General features: G+C 37.3%; 1 protein-coding gene across 5 annotated transcripts in view; it reads left to right on the top strand.

Moving 5' to 3' along the window:
* The window catches only part of PLSCR1 (phospholipid scramblase 1), a 29,583-nt gene extending 23,921 nt beyond the window's left edge, over positions 1-5,662 (top strand). For all 5 annotated transcript variants that reach the window (XM_003256675.3, XM_030822688.1, XM_030822687.1 and 2 more), the window contains 2 exons: positions 3,670-3,831; positions 4,738-5,662. In XM_003256675.3, the coding sequence (XP_003256723.1) occupies positions 3,670-3,831; positions 4,738-4,794 (219 nt within the window). In that variant the 3' untranslated portion in view covers positions 4,795-5,662. The remainder of the gene's footprint in view (positions 1-3,669; positions 3,832-4,737) is intronic.
* The last annotated feature ends 19,064 nt before the right edge of the window (positions 5,663-24,726 follow it).

Below are 24,726 nucleotides of genomic sequence, written 5' to 3'. Positions count from 1 at the left end.
TCTTTGAATTCCTACAAGAAGCCCAATTATGCAAAGATAGTTTTGAGAAAATTAGTATAATATGTACTACCCAATTATGCTTCTCTGTGATCTCTCCTTTTCCCTATATTAAATTAGGTCACTAGAAGCTGCAACATATTAATATTTGTATATTTACTGTAATACATTGTAGAATTTCATTAGAGCAGTTCAACAACAGATGTTCTACTTTTACAATCCAAATTTTTTCATTGCAAATGTTTAAAAATCAGAAGGTTTTAAAACTTAACCTTGATTTCTTGTTTCTTTTGGAAAATCAGAAAATTGGGTTAACTGGGCCCACTTTTCCAAAGAAAGGGCAAAAATCTACTCAAGATGTGTGGGGCTGCCCCTTGTAATAATGACATGGGAACTCTACCAATGTCTCCATCCCTTACTGAGGTTTTTCAGTATCCAGTGTCATTCATTTATGTGATCTGCCTGCCTTCTTTAATCACATGGTATTTGATTCCTCCATCAGACCTTAGCTATATAAAGATGAATCCTTTCCCCCATTGACTTCATAATCTAATGACAGAGATTTGCAGTTCTAAGGAGGATGTGATGTAGAAACTTTAAAAAGGCTCTTATAAAGGGATTGTATAGTGTGTGTACGTATATGTGTGCATAATATGCATGTATAAAAAATTTATATAGGGGTATGCATAATAGCAGTTCTTCACATAAGGGACGGAATCTCTGTCCTACATCCACAGAAGTGAAAAGTAATTTCTCATTCAAGGAACAATATTAACAGAAGTTTGGCTGGCATATATTTTATTTTTAGTAAATAAATGAAAACACTGGAAAAGCATTGTGTAATCCTTGTATTTGATACTAAAGAATTTATGTTTCATCTGGCAGCCTTTCTTGATGGATACCTTAAAGCATCCATTCCATGTAATAAATTAACTTTTCTTCTATTTATCTAGAATGATGATATCAAGGTACTCTCATGGAAAGAATTGAGAAATAATTACTTGAAGAATTTTCCATAGGGTTGACAATGGAAACTCTGACACCTCAAGGCAGAAATTATCAGTATGAGAGACCACTAAGGAACATGAAATCCACCAGGGTGTCACTGGGCATGGAAAGAGATAAAAGCCTGTTCCACAGCAGGGGCAGGAGTCACTCTAAAACAGAGAATAACTCAAGAGGCATTTCATAGGTGTACTATGTGGAACTAATTCGTGGATTTGATGTCAATTGAGTATGAAAAAAATTTTGGAGATAGACTTGATGTGTTATTATTCTGATATTACATTGGCCAAGTTAAGAATCTTGGAGGAAAAACACTTGATTTGTGTCCTCTTGACCATTATGATATTCTGCTTTTTAAAAAGTAAGGTATCACATACTAATACACATCTAGGTCAGGGATCAGCAAAATATAATCAGTGGGCTCTAGTTCATTATATAAAATACATATAGGAAGTTAATGACTTGAATTAAGGTCATGTTGGATTTTAGTTATGTAGGGGAAAAGAATGGAGAGTTTTCAGCAAACAGATAGTAATTGAATCTCTAAGAAGGTTATCTTAATGGTGAGTAAGAGAGAGCCTAGTAGACCTTTTATCCAATACAGATGATAAGAGAGTCTGTCTCCTTCAAGGACTCTTGGTAAGGGGGAAGAAATATGGCCACATGAAACTGACATACCAAGTCAGTTCTGTCTATGAGCTTGAAATCTGAATTCCTGCCACTGTTGTGTTTCAGGAATCTCAAAATATAGAAATTGATCCTGAGTAGTGATAAATTTTATATGGTCAACTACAGCCCACAGATTTTTTTTCCTGCCCTCTCAACTAGATTTTCGTTAGTATTCAATAAATATGTCTTTAAAAAGCAGACAATCATAATGGTCAAGAGTATAGACACTGGAGCCAGATGCCAGATTTGAAACCCATCTTCACAACACTTACCTGTGTAACCTTAAACAAATTCTTTCACTTCTCTTTGCTCTAGTTTTTTTACATGAAAATTGGGTGTAATAACAGTAAATAAATAAATCATTAGTAAGTAAATAAAATAGCTTACCAGCAACTGTTAATATACTCATGATACACTTTTTATATTTCTTTGCTACATACCTAGATCCTATATGCTGTCATTATATTTCAGTATTTTGCATTTATATTTGCATTGTGAGATGAATCTATGGTTTTCTTTTTAGAATGCTTTTACCAATTAGTATTACATTTATGGATTTAAAAGTTTAACATTATACAATACCAATTTATTATTTCCAAGTGTTGACATTTTATTATAGTGATTTTCTATTCCAAAATGTCTACAATTTAGCTAAAAATTATCTAGTCCTGCCAATTTATTGGTTGAAGATCATTTGCATTTCTTATCCTTGCCATAAAAAATGTATTCTCTACTTCTTTAAATTTCTTGCTGTAGTAATCAAAAAGGGCAAATGTTAATATCTTTATCTGTGTAGTGTTGAGTTTACGGTGGCTAGTAAGTTGTCAGCTGCATTTTTAATTTTTTTAATTTTAGAATTAAAAAGTAAAACGTAAGAGTTTTCATTACTAGCTTCAAATGCTTCAATGATAGCTATTAGCAGAAAAATACTAACATGTACAGGAAAGGATTTGTATTAGTTTCTTTCACCACGGTAGTATTTCATTACACATAATCCCTAAAACTCAGCAGCAACACGGCCAAGTCTAATTACGAAGGAACAGGAAGTATACTGGCACTACAGAAGGAGAGGGAATGAAATGAATATTTGATGAACAGTATTACGCTATCAGTTTCATATTAGATGTTTATTTCTAGTATTTTACAAACTATCCACTTGTACTCAAATAAAATGAGTCAGGTGTTTTTAGATTCCCCACATTTATTTAGCTGAAAAGGACACTCCTCTGTTAATACAACTATATGTGTACATAGTTTTGTGAATTTCAGCTACATTCAGTCCCCACCTGCCCTCCTAGAGGAGTTGCCTTAGTGTGAGCAAAGTCCATTCAACCCTATATGATGGCCCTGGGCTTTCCGCAGGCAGAATTGTAAAATTAGGAAACTTCTACTTCGGAGCTCATTTGTTCATACACTCTTCGTCTTTTATTATTCACACCCCACTGGGTGTGGGGCGTGGGGCATTTCATCAAGTTACTTATTGGTATTTGCCTTTACTCCAAACTGCTAATCTTTTCTAGTTGCTTAGCATTTCATGTTTGGCAACTCACAGTGGGTGGTAATAAGCCTTTTCATCATATTTAATCTTTCAGTCTATGTAAACTGTGCTTCTCCTAAAGCAGAAGTCTAATAGGAGTTTTGTTCATTAACTTCCTGATGGCTTCTAGAAATGTCATCAAAGAAACATTTCATATTTATATCCTTTTTTGCTTAAGTTTTCTTTTGGGTCAATTCACATAATTTATTAATGTCTGTATTAATATAAAATAGAAATTGTTAAATATTTCAGAAAAACTTTCTGAAATATAATTTATCCATACAATGAAACAGTTTTTTTCATATATCTATAAATAGATACAGGAACCTCTAGTTATCTAATGAGGGTTACATATGGTGCATAATTTTAATACCATATTTGTTTCATCTTACTTCAAATTTGAAAGTACTTTTGCTATAAGTTTCCTAAAAGTATTTAATACTTTTTTTTTTTCAATTTAGATTAAATCTCTTGATGAACAGTGTGTGGTTGGCAAAATTTCCAAGCACTGGACTGGAATTTTGAGAGAGGCATTTACAGACGCTGATAACTTTGGAATCCAGTTCCCTTTAGACCTTGATGTTAAAATGAAAGCTGTAATGCTTGGTGCCTGTTTCCTCATTGTAAGTCTGTTCTTATTAATCTTGATTATAGATGCTTTCTCTAGGTTCATTCTGAAATGATTCAGTAAAGTGTATATTTCAAAATGACATTTTAAAATTTATAGATTTTAAATCAGGATTCCCATTTAATCCTAGCTCTGAAATTCTATTTGATCCTGACACTCTGGGGTCACAGGTGACTAGTTTCTATCTGAAGAGTCTATGAATATTCACATGGCAAGAGGGGGACTAAGGAGATGTACTAAGGAGAGATTTTAGTCTCCCCTTAAATCAGGCATCTCCTAGATGCTTTGAGGAAGAAGTTGAAAGTGGGCATATGTGGAAAAAATGTAGTGAAACAAGGAAACTTTACCATGACTCATAGTAATTAAATTAAACCATCTAATATAGGAGTATGAAGTACAATAAGAGTGTACATTCACTCAAGTGTGTAGACCTAACTACCAAATTACAGGAAATAATTGGATATAGCAGTGATTCTGAAATTGCCTTCACATTAGAACCACCTAGGGACCTTTAAAAACCCCAAGGACTAGTCCATACCTCAGTTCAACTAAATCAGAAACTTCGAAGTTCATATAGTGTTCCAGGTGATTCCAGTACGCAGCCAAAAATGAGAATTACGTGGATAGAGAAAAAGTAACATTTAGAGAAAATGACTGGAAGATTAATTAAATTCATACAGGTATCAATAAATGAATAGAATTATAGAATTTATTATTAAAATGGAAAGCTAAAGGTAGAACTTATATAATTATAGAGCTTTTGTATATTTACTTATTACATTTAATTTTTTTTAACAGATATGTTACTGTGTTTCACTAGATCCCTTAGTATTTCTGCATCTGATAATTGATCTCTGTTTTGTTGTTGAAAATTCATTTGTGTACTTTTGTTTTTATCTAGGACTTCATGTTCTTTGAAAGCACTGGCAGCCAGGAACAAAGATCAGGAGTGTGGTAGTGGATTAGTGAAAGTCTCCTCAGGAAATCTGAAGTCTGTATATTGATTGAGACTATCTAAACTCATACCTGTATGAATTAAGCTGTAATGCCTGTAGCTCTGGTTGTATACTTTTGCTTTTCAAATTATAGTTTATCTTCTGTATAACTGATTTATAAAGGTTTTTGTACATTTTTTAATACTCACTGTGAATTTGAGAAAAAAGGACATACGAGTTTTTGCATTTATTAATGAAACTTCCTATGAAAAACTGCTTTGAATTCTGATCTCTGATTCATTGTCCATTTTACTACCAAATATTAACTAAGGCCTTATTAATTTTTATATAAATTATATTTTGTCCTATTAAATCTAGTTACAGTTTATTTCTTGCATAAGAGCTAATGTTATTTTGCAAATGCCATATATTCAAAAAAGTTCAAAGATAATTTTCTTTACTATTATGTTCAAATAATATTCAATATGCATATTATCTTTAAAAAGTTAAATTTTTTTTAATCTTCAAGAAATCATGCTACACTTAACTTCTCCTAGAAGCTAATCTATACCATAATATTTTCATATTCACAAGATATTAAATTACCAATTTTTAAATTATTGTTAGTAAAGAACAAAATGATTCTCTCCCAAAGAAAGACACATTTTAAATACTCCCTCACTCTAAAACTCTGGTGTTATTATAACTTTTGAAAGTTAATATTTCTACATGAAATGTTTAGCTCTTATACTCTATCCCTCCTAGAAAATGGTAATTGAGATTACTCAGATGTTAATTAAATATAATATTATATATATATTCACAGATTATAAACCTAAATAATAATCTATTAGATTCAAATATTTGAAATAAAAGCTTGATTTTTTTGTATGTTTGATTTTTGTTTTGAAACGAAATGTGTTCAAATGGTGTTTTGAGCACTCATTCAGTTAAATGATGGTACATTTGAAGCAGGATATTTCCCTGACCCCTTCACAGGACTCCAGACAGGGGTGCCTTGTTTACGCAGCCTGCCACTCTCAACTCCTGGGAGGGAGTGCATAGGCAAACAAGGCAGGAACTGGAGTGCACAAGCACTGGAACTGGCTGGCCGCTTTGGCACGGGCAGGAACAAACTCCGTGCAGGCCCTGTGGTAGCATCCAGGTGGGGTTGCCTGCGATTCCTGAAGCCCCAGAAGATGTGTTACAGTGCTCTTTTAGCTCTGCTGTCTGTGGATGGCTTAAGTGTTAACAGCTCAGTGGGCCCTTTGCCTTGTCATATGGGTAAGCTGCCCTCCACCAGCAAGGGCAAAGGGCGAGTGTGAGAGCCTTTTATATCTGCACTCATGGCTCCCAGGCTCTTGTCCGGCGTCCAGGAAAAATGTGGTCACAAAAACAAACTGCAGGATGGTAAACGTAGGGGATTTTATTGCTGATGAAAGTGGCTCTCAGTGGGAAAGGGAGCTGAAAAGGGGACAGTGGGGGTAAGTGATCTTCCCCTGAAGTCTGGCCATCTCCAGCTGGATTCTTCTCTGAAGTTACACTGTCAAGCTGTCCCTCTGAAGTCAAGCTGCTTCTCTCCAATGTCCAGCCATAGTCTCCACTCCTCTCTGACTGAGTCTTGGGTCTTTATAGGCACAGGATTGCAGGCAGGGTAGGCCATGGGCAGTTTAGGAAAAGGCAACATTCAAGCAGGAAAACGGTATAAATTCTCACTTTGGGCTGGGGTTTCAGGCATTTCAGCTTGAGGGTAGGGTTTTCACTGGGGACTCACCCTTTTCTGCCTAGAATTTCTCTGCCTCCTGTCTCCATCATATTTAACTGACTTTTCCTTTCAAATCTCCTTTAAAAATGAGCAAAGGTACATGACACTTTGTAGTAAAATCTGTACCAGTGTTGGAAACTAGGATTTCCACCTGTCAGAAGCTTGTAAGAATTTAGTTAATCTCTTTTGTAATGAAGATTGAGTTGAAAGATTACATGAACCACCCACAATATTCCTCATGCAACGGAAAAGTATGCTTAAGCAATAAGCGCATGTGGAAGAGTCTCTTTCATATTCAGCACAATTCTTGTAACAGCAGCTCTCCTCATGGTGTTAGTGCCCTAGGCCTCAATAGCTCCAAATGGCAAGCGGTGAGAACATTAGTATGCAGATCTTCAGGAAAAGCCAAGTCTAGATGATCTCCCACAAGCCTAAACAATTCACCAGATGCCGCTGGGCGCGGTGGCTCACGCTTGTAATCCCAGCACTTTGGGAGGCCGAGGCGGGCGGATCACGGGGTCAGGAGATCGAGACCACAGTGAAACCCTGTCTCTACTAAAAATACAAAAAATTAGCTGGGTGTGGTGGCGGGCGCCTGTAGTCCCAGCTACTCGGAGAGGCTGAGGCAGGAGAATGGCGTGAACCCGGGAGGCGGAGCTTGCAGTGAGCCGAGATTGCGCCACTGCACTCCAGCCTGGGTGAGAGAGCGAGACTCCGTCTCAAAAAAAAACCAGTTCACCAGATGCCAAATTCCAGTGATGAAGTGTACCCATGGAACTCACTTAGAGCGTGTGCTTGGTACAGATAGCATGCCAAGAAAAGTGGAGGTACTTGCATAGCTGGATCCCAATGGCATTGTTATGCCAGTTACAGAAGAGGGTGGGGATAGGATTTCCAAACTGGCCATAATGTGCCAAAACTAACCCAAAATAAGGCTTAGAGTACTGACGTTATCTCTGTGACAGCTACATCTTACTTTCATTATTTGTCTCTCTCTCAACAGGATTCTGGATCTTTGGTTAAGCAAAATAAAACTAAACTGATCTAAACATTTCTTTCTTTCTTCAACTCTGCAAAGAAGATCTGAGCAAAACCCCACATATTTTCTGCAGAACCTATTTAAATACTAGACAAATATCTTCTCATTACATAATTACGTAGATAAAATAATCACACATGAAAAATTCGAAATTTAAGAAAATACCAGGAATTGTTTTTCAAAGTTTAATTTGTAATCTCAATGAGATTTGAGGAAATGTTGCATATTTTTTTTATTTCTACTATGTGAGTTATAACAGTGAATAGAGAGTCACTGCGTGTCCCTGACTAGTGAAAATGTTGAGGAGGAAAAGCTGTAATGGATAGGGCATGGAGGTATATTTTTGATCTTGGGAAGGAAGTTCTAGGTAGGTGGTCAGTGAGGAAGGGGGAGAATGGCGAGGGAGGAGGAAGATAAGATGAAGGGATGTCAGTACCTCTCCTATGTACCTCTTGGAGGGTTGAGGAGTGAGGGGAGTGTAAGTGAAAGTAGAGACAAGGCTGGGAGAGGAGAAAACAAAAAGCACCAGCCACAGGCAATTAAATTGCCAGAAAGTCAGTGTCTGGGCTCCCAGCATCAAGTTAGCTAGCTACTCTATGCATAAGTACTAAAGCTTTAATTGCATTTGGGCTCAAAGAGAGCAACCGTAACTTTAGGGTAACTAGAAAAGACTCTGTAGAGAATCCCTGCCATCAGTTAAGAATGGAATGATTTAAAATGTCTCTGGGCACAATGAAGTGCTCCTAGTGCTTAAAGTGCTGGAAAAGTGTACAGGGTTTCGCTCCATGTCTTGCGTCTCTCCTTTACTGTCCCTAGCCCAGCATACACTGCCTGAGTTTCTAGGGCCATGTTCCTGCACCTGGTACTGTCTCCTCCTTCAAGGTCTGTGTTCCTCCCTGTGCCTTAATTTCTCTCAACTGTCAATAGTATCGTCATCAATTGATTATGTTATCTACCTCATAAGGCCAGTATGAAGATTCAGTGTTCTAATGCAGGTTCAGAGACCTGAGCAGGTTCCTGCAGTAGAACCAGTGTAAAAAATGAAAAGGACTATGTGTTGGTAAAGATCAATGGTTTTTAGAACACAGAGAAGTGCCTCCAAGCCAATGAGGAAGATTTGGCCTAAAGTAAATTTCTGTATTGTGATTTGAATAGCAAGTAAAATCCATTTAAACCCTAGCAAGAATACTATCTCCTCAAAAAAAAAAAAAAAAAAAAGTCTATGCAAGATGCCAAGCTAGGGAATGATGCTCATCTCACAGAAGTGTAGATTAAGGGAAATTAAGGCACAGGGAGGAACACAGTCTCTGGCTTCTGCATCAGAGCCTTTTTTTTTTTTTTAATCTTAGCCTTATAGTGTCAAAATGTGGCAAGCCATTTTAAGAGAGGAACAATAGCTGGGCGCAGTGGCTCACACCTGTAATCCCAGCACTTTCGGAGGCCAAGATGGGTGGATCACCTGAGGTCAGGAGTTCAAGACCAGCCTGGCCAAAATGGAGAAACCCTGTCTCTATTAAAAATACAAAAATTAGCTGGGCATGGTGGCAGGCACCTGTAATCCCAGCTACTGGGGAGGATGAGGTGGGAGAATTGATTGAACCTGGGAGGCGGAGGTTGCAATGAGCTGAGATCGTGCCATTGCACTCCAACCTGGGTGACAAGAGTGAAACTGCTTCTCAAGAAAAAAAAGAGAGAGAGAGAGAAGAACAACAATCTGGGCCCATGAAACCAGATGAAACAACTGACAATACAGGGTTTGAACTCATGATTTACAAACTGAAAGGGCCATAGAATGATAAGCAACAAGTACAACTGGTCACAGAGCTCTGCACTTAACAATCCTCCACACACATACACACACACGAAGCATTCAAGTTAAACATTAACCTACTGTTAATTCTGGGGGTTTTCCATCATTAACACACTGAAGTTATTCTGTCTGGCAGTGATAGGGAACAAACATTGGCCTATTTATTTCAGCAAAGGAGTTAGTTGCTAGGAAACATTTCAACTTTAGTCAGGTATTGCCAATAGACTGCAACCACCTGAAAATATCTTAGAGAAATTCTCAGTTATATTGACTTTACAGAGTTAATTAGATCTTAGTCTACTACCCAGTCCACTCGGGCTTCTATACCAAAACACCTTAGACAAGGACAGTGTAATTATAAAGGACTAAAATTTGTTAATTATAGTTCACGAAGCTGAGAAGTCCAAGATCAAGTCACCAACAGATTCTGGTGTCTAGTGAGGGCTGCTCTCTGCTTCCAAGATGGCACCCTGTTGCTGCATTCTCACATGGTGGAAGGCAGAAGGTCAACAGGGACCCAACTGAGCCCTTTTAAAAGGTCACCAATCCAATTCATGAGAATGGTTCCTTCATGACTTGATCACATCCTAAAGGCCCCATATCTGAATACTGTCAAAATGGGTCTTAGTTTCCAACAAATGAATTTGGGGGCACACATACCTTTAAACCATGGCACCTACTAAGTACATTTCTGTTAAATCATACTGCCTGTATTCTCTCCCTGTTATTGCAAGTCACAAGCGGAAGATAATTTACTCACAAAATTATTTTTTTTTTGCAAATCTATTTCAGTTTTTATGAATAAGACAGATTCACTCAAATAATTCACATAAATGTATTTGTAAACTTTCTTTATACCTGAGGAGGAAATGAATTTAAAAAAAATAAAGTTGATTGATTTAAGGGCACTGAAACTGCTCGTCAATTATTTAACAAGTATATACAGAGCTTCTACACTGGGCCAGTAGTTATGCTAGGTATGATGGTCTCAATAAGCAACAAAAATTATTTTCTACAAGGTGCTTAAGGTCAATTATACATATGGAATGTTTGATTATGGGATTCAGAGTACTATGGAGAGGGGTAGTAGGGACACTGAACTCAGTTTTAATGGTCAGGAAATTAGGGGAAGTAACTTTCAAACTAAGAAAGTTTGCTGGACAAAAGGCAAGTGAGATTATTTCAGGCAAAGGAAAGAACATAAACAGAAGTCACCTCAGGGGTCTGAAATGTGGCTAGGCCACTGGTTTTGTGTTCCTTCATGAGTGAAAGACATGCAGGGGGTGGGACATCTAAAGAGTGGCTAGATCATACAGTGCCCTAGCCACATTAAGAAGTTCAGGTTGGGGCCAGACGTGGTGGTTGACACCTCTAATCCCACCACTTTGAGAGGCTGAGGTGGGAGGAGGTAGGAAAGATCAAGTGTCCTTTCCCACACATAGCTCTCTCGCAGTCTCTAGGAATCAGGTGGTGGACTTCTCTAAAGCTGCACTTTTTTTTTTTTTTTTTTTTCCCCAAGCAGCATGTCTTGCCTGATTGTTCTCTAGGAACTAGTCTAGCCTTTTCAGATGAGAAAGTTACTTTGTCTACACAGAAATTTTCTCATGGTGATTTGGTATCTCCCTCATCACCAAAACCTGGATACATGGTAGATGGCCTAAAATTGTTGAATTATCTATCTTTCAAATTTACAGTGTCAATCCATTTACGTTTCAGGTCCTGAAAGCTATCAAAATAACCAAAGTCCATTCATCTGAGGAGATTGGTATTAATAATTAGTTGTGTAAGTAAAAAAGTCAATAAAAGATGAAGAAGCATATCTGTAAAAAAGATGAATATATTTAAAACAAATTAAGGGTGAATTTTATTATTTTGTTATTATTATTATATCATTTATTTATTTGTCAATCTTTCAAGTAGGGGCAAGGGCCAAGTGTGGGTCTACTATTCTGCATTGTCTTCCTTGTATAAAAATACACAGTTCATTTTTGTTTCAATACAGCCAGAATTCTAAGACACTTTCAAAGGTATCTTAGTTTGGAACAGTAAATTTTTACTATGATTTTTCAGTCATTCATATTTGGCTCACCCTTTACTAACTCAGTAGCAATCAACTTTACTGAGTAGACTTAATAAGCATTTTAAAGGAATTCAGATGAACTTACATAGAAACAATCTTTTACATTAATATTTAATCAAAGCAAGTAAAAATATTTACTTTCCATAATTACAATAATCTTTTATATAAACTGATTTACAAATAAACACAAATCACTTTTAGTTGGTGTAGAACTTTTGAGAGAGTAGACATACCCTAGAACTAGAGAGTCAATAGGGACCCTCTTAAGGTAATAGTCAAGTGTATTCAGCATAATTTGAGCTAATAATTAGGTTTTACAGAGAGAATAGGAAATGTCAACCCAAGGATTTGGGTAAATTAAGATAGAGAGTATCTATATTGACTTTCTTTAATAATTATTTTCTGACAAGGAAAACAATAGTCACCATCAATCCAGTAGGTAAAATAATATGACACTTTTTTATATGATTCATGGCTCCCTCAAGAACTTATCTGCTCCAAAAAGTAAAGGAGAAAGCAGGAAAGAAGAAAGGGAGGGATGAAATGAAAAGGAAAGAAGAAAGAAAAGGGGTTTTTGTTTGTTTCAGTAGAAGTCAACCAAAAAATATAGAAGAAATGATGATGACTGTCAAGTCATCATCACAATAATTTTATTCCAGCTAGGAAACATCAGTGGCTGCTAAAATTACTGATGAATGTTTAAGGAAAAGCAATAGGCAGTACTTACATTGTCTCAAAGTAGCTCCTTATAAGATACTTATTAATTTCAAAAAATAAAATCGTAAGTAATTTTACATTTACTGCATGATACAATTCAGCTGAGCTGCCTGCCATGATATGAAAAAGATCTCCATTCCTCCCGTTTCCAATAACAAGTTTTTTTCTATTCATCTGAACCTTCCCCTGCAGTGCATTTAATTCTGTATTTCTACCATTGGTCTCTTCATGTTGACGTAAATCTTCTCTAAGATGATCAACATTTTCTTAGAGAAAAAACATACCATGCTCCTCATTTCCTTTTGTATACTTATCAGTCATTAACATCCATATCTTTTCAGTCTTGTCTTAGTTGGCACAGGCTGTTACAACAAAATATCATAAGCTGTCTTAAACAGGAGACGTTTAATTCTCATAGTTTTGAAGCCTGGGGAGTTCAAAATCAAAGTACCAGCAGATCTGGTTTCTGGTGAGGGACCTCTTTCTGTCTTGGAGGGAGCCACCTTCTTATTGTGTTCTCACATGGCAGAGAGTCCAAGCCCTGGTCTCTCTTCCTCCTCTTATAAGGACACTCATCCCACTATGAGATCCCCACCTTTATAAACCTAATTCACTTCCAGAGGCCTTGACTCCAAATACCATCACAGTAGGGGTGAGAGTTTCAACATATGAATTTGGCAGGAGAGGTGCACAAACATCTAGTTCATAACATTCCACCCCTGGCCCCCCCCCATCATTCATGTCTTTCTTGCATGTAAAATGTATTAATTCTAACCCAATAGTAGCAAAATCCATAACTCATCCTCTCACCAATTCTGGACTTAAAAGTCTCATTTAAGAAACATCTAAATCAGATATGAATGAGACTCAAAGTACAATTCATCCTGAGGCAAAATTTCTTTCCAGCTGTGAGCCTGTGAAACCAGATAAGTTATGTACTTCCAAATTTCAATAGTGGGACAGGCATAGAATAGACTTTCCCATTACAGAATGGAGAAGTTGGGAGGAAGAGAGGAGTAACATGTCCAAATCAAGTTCAAAACCTAGCAAACAAATGCCATTAGATCTTGAGGCTCAAGAATAATTCTTTTTAGTTTGATGCTCTGTCTTTGAGACCCATGCCCTGCAAGGCTCTTTTGGGTGGGGGTTGTGCCCTCAAAGCTCTGCAGTGTGAGAGTCACATCCACCCTCAAGGCTCAGCTGAGTCAATTCTCATTCTCCAGGCTCCAGGCTGCCACTGTCTAGCCTGTTGAAACCAAGGCAATGGCTCTCTCCCCCATTGAAAACCAAGGAGACAGACCTGATGACCTCTGAATTGCCCTCAGGATTACTGCTTTTCTTATCTTGAAGAGTAGTACACATCTGCAGCCAAATAGCTTGATGTTCTGGTACTGTGGCCTGCAAGAAGTCCTGTAGCTTCTTTCTATTGAAACTGTTTCCACTGTCTTTAGCTCTGTCAATCTGAAATAATCAAAAGAATCAGAATTCAGTCTTGAAGAATTTATTCTAGCAAAAAGTTTGGAATGATCATTATAGAAACATTGGCTCCAGAAAATGAAGTAAGTTCCAGTGGAGTCACAGATTAGAAAATGAGTCAATGAATATACTTGATGCAAATCTCATGCAGTTTTTTTTTCTTTTTTAAATAATCAACTAATCTATGTTAACTGAGACTGCTTGTTCTCCAGCTACTCAATCCACAGGTGGCCTGTGGCTCCTGGTAAACAGAAAGGATAGCCATGTAATTGAAGGCTGTTGTGACTCCTCTTATTGTAGGCCAACTTACAAATATCACCAGGAAATAAACTCTCATCATTCTCATTGACTAGACAATAAAAGGACAATGGGCCTTGTAAGGTGGGAACAAGGAAATGGCACAATTAAAAAAAAATGATTGGTTAACATCAGGTTACTTCAGGTTACTTTTTTGTAAGGGTTAAAGCAGAGGGATTTCCTTATTACGCTGACTCAATCAGATTGAAATTTCCTGTTTTCAGGAAAAAAAATGGTCTGCTTGGGATCTATCTGCTTCCTTAAAGCTTCAGTATGATTGCGTAACATTTGGCATGAGTGACTCTATTTTGGTTTAATCTGGTTTGTTGGAGAATAGTGCGTGAGCTCACTCCAAAAAAATGACCTCCCACAATTTTTGTTTATACACACACACACACATACACACACACACACACACACACACACACACACACACACACGGTATATATTCACTTTTTTTCCCCTGTTGGTTCTCTTTCTCTGGAGAACCCTGAATAATACGCCAACTTTCCTCTATAATCAACTTCAGTATTTCTGTACATGTATCCTTATGCTCATGTCAAAAAAAGCATTTATGATTATCCTTATGAGTAAAATTGCTGCTTCTAACGGTCTAAACATCATTATGAAATATTGTAATATTGCTCTCCAAATAAATAATACCAATTTATTGTCTAAACACAAGTGTATGACCATCACTATAGCTTTACATCCCCCATCAGATCTGGTATTGCTGGGTTATGTTTTGTTTTGGTGAATTCCCAATATTTTTAATTGGGAATCTCATTCTTGTTTTCATCTGCATGATATGGTGAGGCTGAGTATGTTTTCATTTGTTAAAATTAGATGTTCATGTTTCCTCTAATGTGAATCATCTTTTTGCATACTTCAATGATTTTTGTATTTGTTTGCTGTCAACTTTCTTATTAATTTGTAGAAGTTTATTTTTATGCAACCAAATCTTTTATAAGTTTGTATGCATTGTAAATATCTTCTCTCAGGATATGGCTTTTAATTCACTTTATTTGTGAAATAATGTTTTTGTTGTCTAGAGAAATTTTAAATCATCATATTTATCATTTTTTCAAGGTTTGTATTTTTTTTCTTTTGTTTTGCAGGTTTATTTTTCATAGATAGGTCATTACTCCACTTGGAACTTTTTTATATATGTTATGAGTAGATACCTAATTTTATTGTATACAAACAGCTAATCACTCCAATAACAGCAAAGAGTTCATCTTTTCTACTGATTTGTAATGCTACTTTTGCCAGCCATCCACTTTTCATAGATTTGTAGATCTGTTTCCAAGCTTCCTCTCCTATTCTGTTGCTCAATATTTTTGTATAAACAATTCCCTTCAAATATTCCTGACAGCTTATTTCCTCTTGAATATTATTCTGGTCTGGTCCCTTTAAACAGCTGCAATTTATCGATGGAACATAAAACAGGCAAAGGGAAGGAGCAAGATACAGAGTTCGTTTAATATCCTGATAAAATAGATCAGCTTTTAGTATTTTAACAGCTATATATTATTTATTTAGTAATTTTGGTTTTGTTTGTAAACAAGCAAGTTATATTGTGGTAAAGAAGAAATACGGGAGTCAAAATAAGACTTTAAAGATGTATCTAATTTTGTAATTAAAATACATTTCCTATTCAACATTTTTAATTATATGTAAAATATTTAAGATACACTGTGCATGTTTTTAAATCACTTGATTTTAAAGCTTTTTAATAGAAAAAAAGATACAAAGCTGAAGTTGTAAGGGTAAGTGTTAAGTATTGAAGTTTTGTGGGCTTAACAAATGACTGGTTTATCTAATTTGTAGAATACTTTTTTATTTTACATACTTACCTAATATAAGCGGTGCCTAAATAAGTAATGTTTTATAGAACGAATTGATGCAGGTGGGAGAGTCACTGTCACATGAAACTGTCAGAGGCATTTGAACCACAGCAACTCTATCTTGAATAGGGGCTGGATAAACTAAGTCTGAGACCTACAGGGCTGCATTCCCAGGAGGTTAGGCATCCTTAGTCAAAGGAAGACACAGGAGGTGGTAGCTCAAGATACAGGTCACGCCGGGCGCGGTGGCTCACGCTTGTAATCCCAGCACTTTGGGAGGCCAAGGCGGGCGGATCATGAGGTCAGGAGATCGAGACCACGGTGAAACCCCGTCTCTACTAAAAATACAAAAAAATTAGCCGGGCGTGGTGGCGGGCGCCTGTAGTCCCAGCTACCTGGAGAGGCTGAGGCAGGAGAATGGCCTGAACCCGGGAGGCAGAGCTTGCAGTGAGCCAAGATTGCGCCACTGCACTCCAGCCTGGGTGACAGAGCGAGGCTCCGTCTCAAAAAAAAAAAAAGATACAGGTCACAAAGACCTTGATGATAAAACAGGTCACGGTAAAGAAGCCAGCCAAAACCCAGCAAAACCAAGATGTCAAGGAAAGTGATCTCTGGCCTTCCTCACTGCTCATTATATACTAATTATATAATGCATTAGCATACTAAAAAACCCCATCAGCACCATGACAGTTTACAAATGCCATGGAAATGTCTGGAAATTACCCTATATGATTAAAAAAAAGGAAGAACTCTAAGTTCTGGGAATTACCTGCCTCTTTCCCAGGAAACTCATGAATAATCCACTCCTTGTTTAGATATAATTGATAAATAACTATAAGCATACTAAGTCAAGTAGCCCATGACACTGCTCTTTCTATGGAGTAGCCATTGTTTTATTCCTTTACTTTCTTAATAAACTTGCTTTCACTTTAGTCTATAGGCTTTCCTCTAATGAGGTCCAAGAACTCTTCTCTTGGGGTCTAGATCTGGACCCCTTTCCAGTAACAAAACTAGGGAAAGTTATCAACTTAACTTACAAGTCAATTAAAATAAGCTTAATTAAACTGAGTAAATATTAAATACACTATCAAATAGAATACAGTCAGAGAGACAAAAAACAAAGAGGGAAATGAAGCAGAATCAAGAATGTCTGCATTGGGCTGGGCCCGGTGGCTCACGCCTGTAATCCCAGCACTTTAGGAGGTTGAGGCGGTGCGGATCATGAGGTCAGGAGATCGACACCATCCTGGCTAACATGATGAAACCCCATCTCTACTAAAAATACAAAAAAATGAGCCGGGTGTGGTGGCAGGCGCCCGTAGTCCCAGCTACCCGGGAGGCTGAGGCAGGAGAACTGCATGAACCCGGGAGGCGGAGCTTGCAACGAGCCGAGATGGCGCCACTGCACTCCAGCCTGGGGGACAGAGTGATACTCAGTCTTGAGCCCACAAGAGTGCAGGGAGGTAAGAATGTAGAGGGTGTCTGGCCAAGCTGGGCCTAAGTCTCAGTTACAGCTGAATCTGCACAAGCCCCTGCACTCCCGCAGACTCTGCAAATGAGTCACCAACCAAACACTGCAGATGTTATAATAAGGAAAATCCATGTGCACTGAATTCAAGAGTATTTACAGTTGTAGCCACCTGTGGACTTACTGGTGCCCCACTAGAGAAAGGTCTAGGAGAAATTTGTTTCACAAATGAAGGGAGAGAAAGTAAAAAAAGAAGTTGAGATATGTAAAGCACCTTGACTTGCATACTCACTAGAGTTTCTAAGTATCTCAGTCCTTTATTCCCTCTGCTGACTCACGTCAGAATCAGTGTAGTTCCGTGTAGTCTATCTAGTCTGTTCCACCAGATTGAAATCCGTTCACTTGGGAATGGTGGGAGTTTATTTTCTGGTAACATTTGTCAATTGCCTTGCAGTAAAAGGAGTCCTTCCATTAAATCTATCCTTTCTGTTTACCAGGTGCTGCAGGCCACCTATGGGTTGGGTAGTTGGAGAACAGGGAAGTCTCAGTTAACAAAGATTAGTAGACCATTAAAAAAGAAAAGAAAAAACCTCTCTGAGATTTGCATCAACTATATTTATTGAATCATTTTCTGATCTGTGACTCAAATGGAAAATATATACCCTGGGAATTTGAATTATTATCAGGCAGCTCCTACAGATTTCTGTTTGTTTTCTTGTTCGCCATAACTCATAGCAGATTACACTCTGAGTTCTAAGGAGAATGATGTGAAGTTCCCACAGAGAAACTCCTCATATAGGTAGGGGCCAGAAGAGAACAAAGTAATCCCATGTCAGCAAAAAAATAAAGGATATATATCCCATCATGTACTTGTATGTCTTTGCGAGCTTTGTTTTAGGACTCATATTGACTAGGTCTAAACCTGATAACCAAGACTCATGACTCAGCCGCCTGCTTGGGCCAGACAAGTAAGATAAATGCATAGTACTACAGGTGTTAAGACATCCAGGAATGAGGGAAGGTAGGTGCATTTGTCTGTTTTACATTGCTATAAAGAAATACCTGAGACTGGGTAATTTGTAAAGAAAAGAGATTTATTTGGCTCACAGTTCTTCAGGCTGTACAAACATGGCACTAGTATCTGCTCAGCTTCTGGTGAGGCCTCTGGAAATTTCTACTCATAGTGGAAGGCAGAGAGGGAGTATGTATGTCACATGGTAAGAGAGGGAGCAAGAGAGAGAGAGGAGAAGGTGGCATAAAAAACAACCAGCTTTCATGTGAATTAATGGAGTGAGAACTCACTCATTACCATGGGGACAGCACAAAGCCATTCAAGAGGGATCTGCCTTCATGATCCAAACACCCTGCACTGGGCCCACCTCCAATATTGAAGGTCACATTTTAATATAAGATTGAGAGAAGACATACTTCCAAACCATATCAGTAGAGAACCAAAACTGCAGCCCAGCTAATGTCTCTCAAATTAAAAACACACAAGCAGGCTACTTTGCTGGCCAAATTCTCAAAGGTAGTCTGGCCTAATTAGCCCTAAATGTCTCCATTTACACACACCTACCAGTAGTTTTGTCATATCCATAAAATACTCCTCAGAAGAAAATAGTAATTGAATAAAATTTAAGTATTTAAAGTGATTTATTATAAACATCAGCATTTTCTCATGATTAAAAGTGGAGACCATGGAAATGTCGCATTAGAGTTAGTAGCCCAGCTCTGCCACATTCGAGTTCTGTGCCTCACTTTCCTCTGAGCAGTTTTGAGCTTTGGGCAAGTCGTATAACTTTTCTATGCCTTAATGTTCCCATCTGTAAAATAGGCCTATTAACAGGGGGAACCAGCTAGTCCACCTGTGGCCACACTTCTAAATAGTTTCAATACAGTTCAAAGGGTTGTTTTAAGAATTTTATGAGTTTTGATATGAAATCTTCTTTGAGCCATGTCTGGCATGTTGATAGCAAGCAGCAGAATGGCATTACCTATTATTATGTTACTCACTTTTCCCCTTTAAAGTGAAAGTCTGTTTGATATCTGAGTATCATCTTGCATAGTGTTATGGTCTGAATGTTTTTGTCCCCTTGAAAACTCATACTGAAACTTAACCCCTAGTACAACAGTGTTAGAAGGTGGGGCCTACTAGAAAGTGTTTAGGTCATGAGGATGGAGCTCTCATGAATGAATTAATGCTGTTATACAAAGGATTGTGGGAACAGATTTTCTCTCTCTTCTGTTCTTTTGTCTCATAAGAATCAGCGTTCCTCCCTTCCAGATTATGCAGGGTTCAAGGCACCATCTTGAAAGTGGAGACTAGGCCCTTACCAGACAGCAAACCTGCCAATGCATTGATCTTGGACTTCTCTGACTCCAGAACTATGAGAAAACATTTCTATTGTTTATAAATTACCCAGTGTGTGGCATTCTGTTATAGCAACACCAAACAAATTAAGACGCAGAGTTCAGTTATTCTGAAGTCATTTAACCACTTGCCTTTAAAACTTATTTTAAAATATCATTTCTAGTTAAAATTTGGAGCAGGTGTATTCACTACACATAACCTATCAGCTAGGGATCTTTTGGCACAGTGATTGTTGTCAAATTTTAGAATGTATATAAATTTCCTGGAGAACTTGATAAAATAAAGATTGCTGGGCCCATCCATAGAGTTTCTGATTGAGTAGATATCAGACTTTCCCAGAGAATTTATTTGCATTTTAACAATTTCTAATGTGATACTGATTCTGCTGATCTGGGGACCAGACTTGAGAACCATTGTCTTAGCAAATGACAGCCAATGTTTGTTTGGTAAAGAATTTTGAAAATGTAAACAGTAAATTTACTCCCCTGTGTGTGTATATATACAAGCATCCACATTCACATTTATAATTTAATAGATATAGAAAATTATTATTATTTACTATGTATTTAAAAAGTAAGACATTAAATAATCATGTAGTATGAATATGTAGGATGTTTAATATTCACGTAACATTTCTAAATTGCCATCATTGGCATGTTTTAAAAAATATTTTATTTCATAAACATGGGATTTTTAATTTCTTAAAAGTACTAATTAGCTCATTCATCGTTGTCTGACAGATATGTATGTAATTACTGCTCATTTGGGGCAGGAAGGCTTCCTGGAAGACCTCCTTCATGCCCATTCCTGGCCCCTGCTCACCTTGGTAAAGGTCTGGGAAAAAAATAAAATAATGAATAAACAGAAAACTTTTCTGGCTTCCAGGCACGTGATTCTGTATGTATATGAGATTTTGAGATTTTCTTTTAATGAACAGTATTTTCTTTTAATGAAGTATAATTAGAAAGAATATAAAGCTATATAATACGGAATTTTTAATAACTATTAGTGACATAGTAATAGTAAATAATGTAAGGAAGAGGAGGGCCAATCAAAACACTAATGATCGAGCTTGTATATCGTAACTGAGTTTTTCTTACATATAGATGTGCGTAAGTTAAAATGCAAGATAATATGTGAAAGATTTATTTGAATTTCCCTCTGTGGTAAAACTGACATTGAAGTACTCATATCCAGGGACATAATGCTCCAATTTTACCATAGATGGTGATTTTTTTGTGCCCAATATTTATTCTTTTTTTTTTTTGAGATGGAGTTTCGCTCTTGTTGCCCAGACTGAAGTGCAATGGCACGATCTTGGCCTACCCCAACCTCCACCTCCCGGGTTCAAGCGATTATCCCGCCTCAGCCTCCCGAGTAGCTGGGATTGCAGGCATGCGCCACCATGTCTGGCTAATTTTGTATTTTCAGTAGAGACGGAGTTTCTCCATGTTGGTCAGGCTAGTCTCTAACTTGCCACCTCAGGTGATCTGCCCGCCCCGGCCTCCCAAAATGCTGGGATGACAGGCGTGAGCCACTGCGCCCAGCTATTATTTCTTTTATAAATGTGAGAGGGAACTAGTATTTGAACTTTGAAATACTGGATGATTCAAGCTATTGCCTGATATAAACCCACCTGATTTTATTACATTTTCTTATCTTGCTGAAAATGTGGGTGTGTTTTATTGAAGCAATTACATTCTTAAGAGAAGGAATTTATTCTTTTCACTGTTAATTAATGTACAGAATGTCTCAGAACATAAAATAATCTAGGTGTTTCCATGTGGCCAAATTGTAAAACAGCATGTTCTAGGATCCTGCCAAGTGATCAGACAGTGTTCCCACATCTCCCATATAGGATTCTGTCAAGTGATCAGACAGTGTTCCCACATCTCCCATTCAAGATCACAGGATATCAGCTTTAAAGAAACAGAACTGTGAAGCCCATTTAATCTAAAAGCTGGTCCATTTTTGTTAGTTTTTTGGTTTAGGGCACTGTTCTGTTTTATTGTACAAGTCACAAAACTCATGGGAAGTCTGTAACTGATCCAGCTTTTCCAATTGAAAAAATAAGTACCCAGTTCACCTCCTTGCCTCTAAATGGCATTTTGAAAATTATTAATCAAACTACTCTTCTAATAATAGATTGACTTCATCCATCTGTAGCAAAAGTAAGTGCTGGATAATTAAATTCAATTATATTATCAACCATAAGAAATAAATAAAAGTAAATCATTGTTGCTTCTGAAATCCAAATATGACAAGGATTTGATTTCAGGCACCTGAACTTTGTAGCTCAGTCAGTTTGAACAAAAACATTAATGAAGGTTATCTAAGCTTTGGTTTTCTTACCTCTAAAATTAGGATAATAACTTCTTCATTTTAAAGTTTTTATTAGGATAAAGTAAGCATGTTTTACCATTATTATTCTTATTTTTATTATTAATGCACCATTAATTTTCAATTCTTACACAGATGACATTATGCTGCAAACCATTTTTTATTAATTTCATATGATGTAGGTAGTAATCTAACAGGTGATTAATTTTTTAAAAGAATGATTGTTTATTCATCCTTGGTATTGGATATATCTAATCTAGCATTTTCCTTCTGAGGAATTAAGAGTTTTCTTCAACTACTGGTGTATGTTTGTGACATAATTTCAGGACTTGATATGTAATGAAAAGTATATATTTGTGTGTATATCTACTTACTTTTATTTTATTTTATTTTATTTTTTTTTTATTTTTGAGACAGAGTCTCGCTCTGTCGCCCAGGCTGGAGTGCAGTGGGGCGATCTCGGTTCACTGCAAGCTCCGCCTCCTAGGGTATATCTACTTACTTAACAACAGACACATGCTTCAGTTTTGTTTTCCAATTTTAGATTTCCAAATTTTAGTTTTTTTGTTTTGTCTAAAATTGTAAACTTATAATTTTAATTCAGCGTAATATCTCTATATCAAAATATGATCACTTCCTTTAGAATTCAAAAAAGAGTGTTTGAGAATGTATGCACTACCAGTGAATTTTATTACCAGAAGAAACCCTGCAGTATAATTTATAAATACAAAAACTGAGATTTTAATGTTACTAAGTTAATGTTAAAGCTCATGATATTAATATTACTCCTTAAAGATTCTGGGTTTTGAGGTGTCTATATTACCTCATGATTCTGGTAAAAACAGAGAAGATAGAATATTATTTTCAGTGACTGAAAAAAGAGGAAATTAAAAGGGCAGTTCTGGGTGAAGAAGCTTTTGAGGCACTATTTCTCTTTTAAAAATCTGAATATACTAGATGTTGGAGTGAGACACTGTTGTTTCCATATTTTGTTTCATCACTTTTATGTCAGTGTTCTGTAACCTATGACCTAGGTTAGTGGGTCCAAGAGGGCCCAGTTCTCGGAGGCTAATTTGCTCCTTACTGGCCCAGATAAAGGGGAGGTTTTCAACATGCTAATCTGGCTGAGGGCTTATGAGACTGCTATTTGCCTGTGACCTATTTAGCCTCTATTGTCTTCTCCATGGGGAAATTACACAATTTATTCTGGACAGGCCAAGCTCATCTTTCATAAAGTGGCAGCCTTTATCCTATATTGTTTCTACTGATTAATGCCAGTAGGTTCTTATCTGTCTTGACCAGCTGCTGCTGTGAGGTGCTAAACCTGTGCCCTTATTCACAGGAAATGCAACCCCCCCACCACCCTGGGGTTCATTGACATCATGGTCAGTGGAAGAAGTAACTTCATGGCCACGTACCTTCACAAGAGTCCAAATCCCTTCACTTTGTTCAGAGGGGATTACAAACACCCAAGTCTGTTGGGTTGTCCATAGCTAAGCTTGGCAAATGGGCTCACACAAAAGAGTCACTTAACATAGTATCCTTACCATTCTGCTTCTAGATCCTGTAATTGAAATGTATCCAGGTTGTTTCATCTCTCATACACTGTGAATACTTTTCCTTCCTGTTCTGAGATACCAAAGAGATACTTTTCTTCTTACTCAAACTCTACTACAAAACATAATGTCCTAATTTACATTCCACTTAGGCTTTCTTTCTATATGACTGAGAATATCTCTCAACAGTGTGCTCTTGCACAAAGTGCAAAGTAATGAAACTAGTACAACAGAGGACAATGAACAATGCTCTGAAACCATTTTATGCACCATCGTGTAATTATTTTATTGTTTAACATGTAGTGGTAAAGCCTTAGGTATCAGAAACTTCATGTGGAACTGGCCCCAATTGATGAATTATTGGAATATAGGAGGTGTGACATACTGCTTTGAGGTGTGAACACTGCTTTGAGGTGGCACACTGCTTACAGGAGGCGTGACCACTGCTTTGAGCCTTTGCTGCCATTCCAACACCATGGGAGAATTACAAACTTTATATCCTGGTATGAGTACAATTATTCATAGAACTAGTTAGCTTCAAAGTTCTAAATGGAGTGTCTATTGTTGTGGTTGCTTGTATCTGCCCATCTTAGATTCTTCCTAGCAATAATTTTGAGAGACTGTGGATTGTAGGCCGAATGGAGAATGAAGCCTTTTCAAATTCACCTCCCAGGTAGCCAATGACATGTAGTTTCCAGAGACTAATGTGCTTCAAATGTTGGTCTCTATATCTACTACATACTCCCTTTTGTTTATGCTTATGTTCCTATTCACGAACTACCTAATGGGGACCTTAAACTCATACTAGGTATCTTAAACAGTGTGAACTGCTGTAACAAATACCATAGACTGGGTGACATAATAACAGAAACTGGTTTCTCTACTTCTGGAGGCTGGGAAGCCCAAAATTAAACAGATTTGGTGTCTGATGAGGGTTCACTTCCTCACAGATGAACAACTTCTTACTGTAACCTCACAGGGCAGAAGTGGGGAGGGATCTTTCTGGGGTCTATTTCTATAAAGGCATTGCTCCCAATCCTGAGAACTCCTCCCTTGTGGCCTAATCATCTGCCAAAAGCCCTACTTCCTAAAACCACTGGGAGTTAGGACTTTAACATATTAATTTCAGAAAGATATATTCAGTCCACTGGACTGGGAAACTGTAGTATTCAGAATTTATTACTTTGCT

The sequence above is a fragment of the Nomascus leucogenys genome, chromosome 11 (genome assembly GCF_006542625.1).
Source record: "Nomascus leucogenys isolate Asia chromosome 11, Asia_NLE_v1, whole genome shotgun sequence".
Taxonomy (NCBI): domain Eukaryota; kingdom Metazoa; phylum Chordata; class Mammalia; order Primates; family Hylobatidae; genus Nomascus; species Nomascus leucogenys.
Note: the sequence above shows the minus strand (reverse complement) of the source record. Positions and strands in the feature narration are given on the sequence as shown.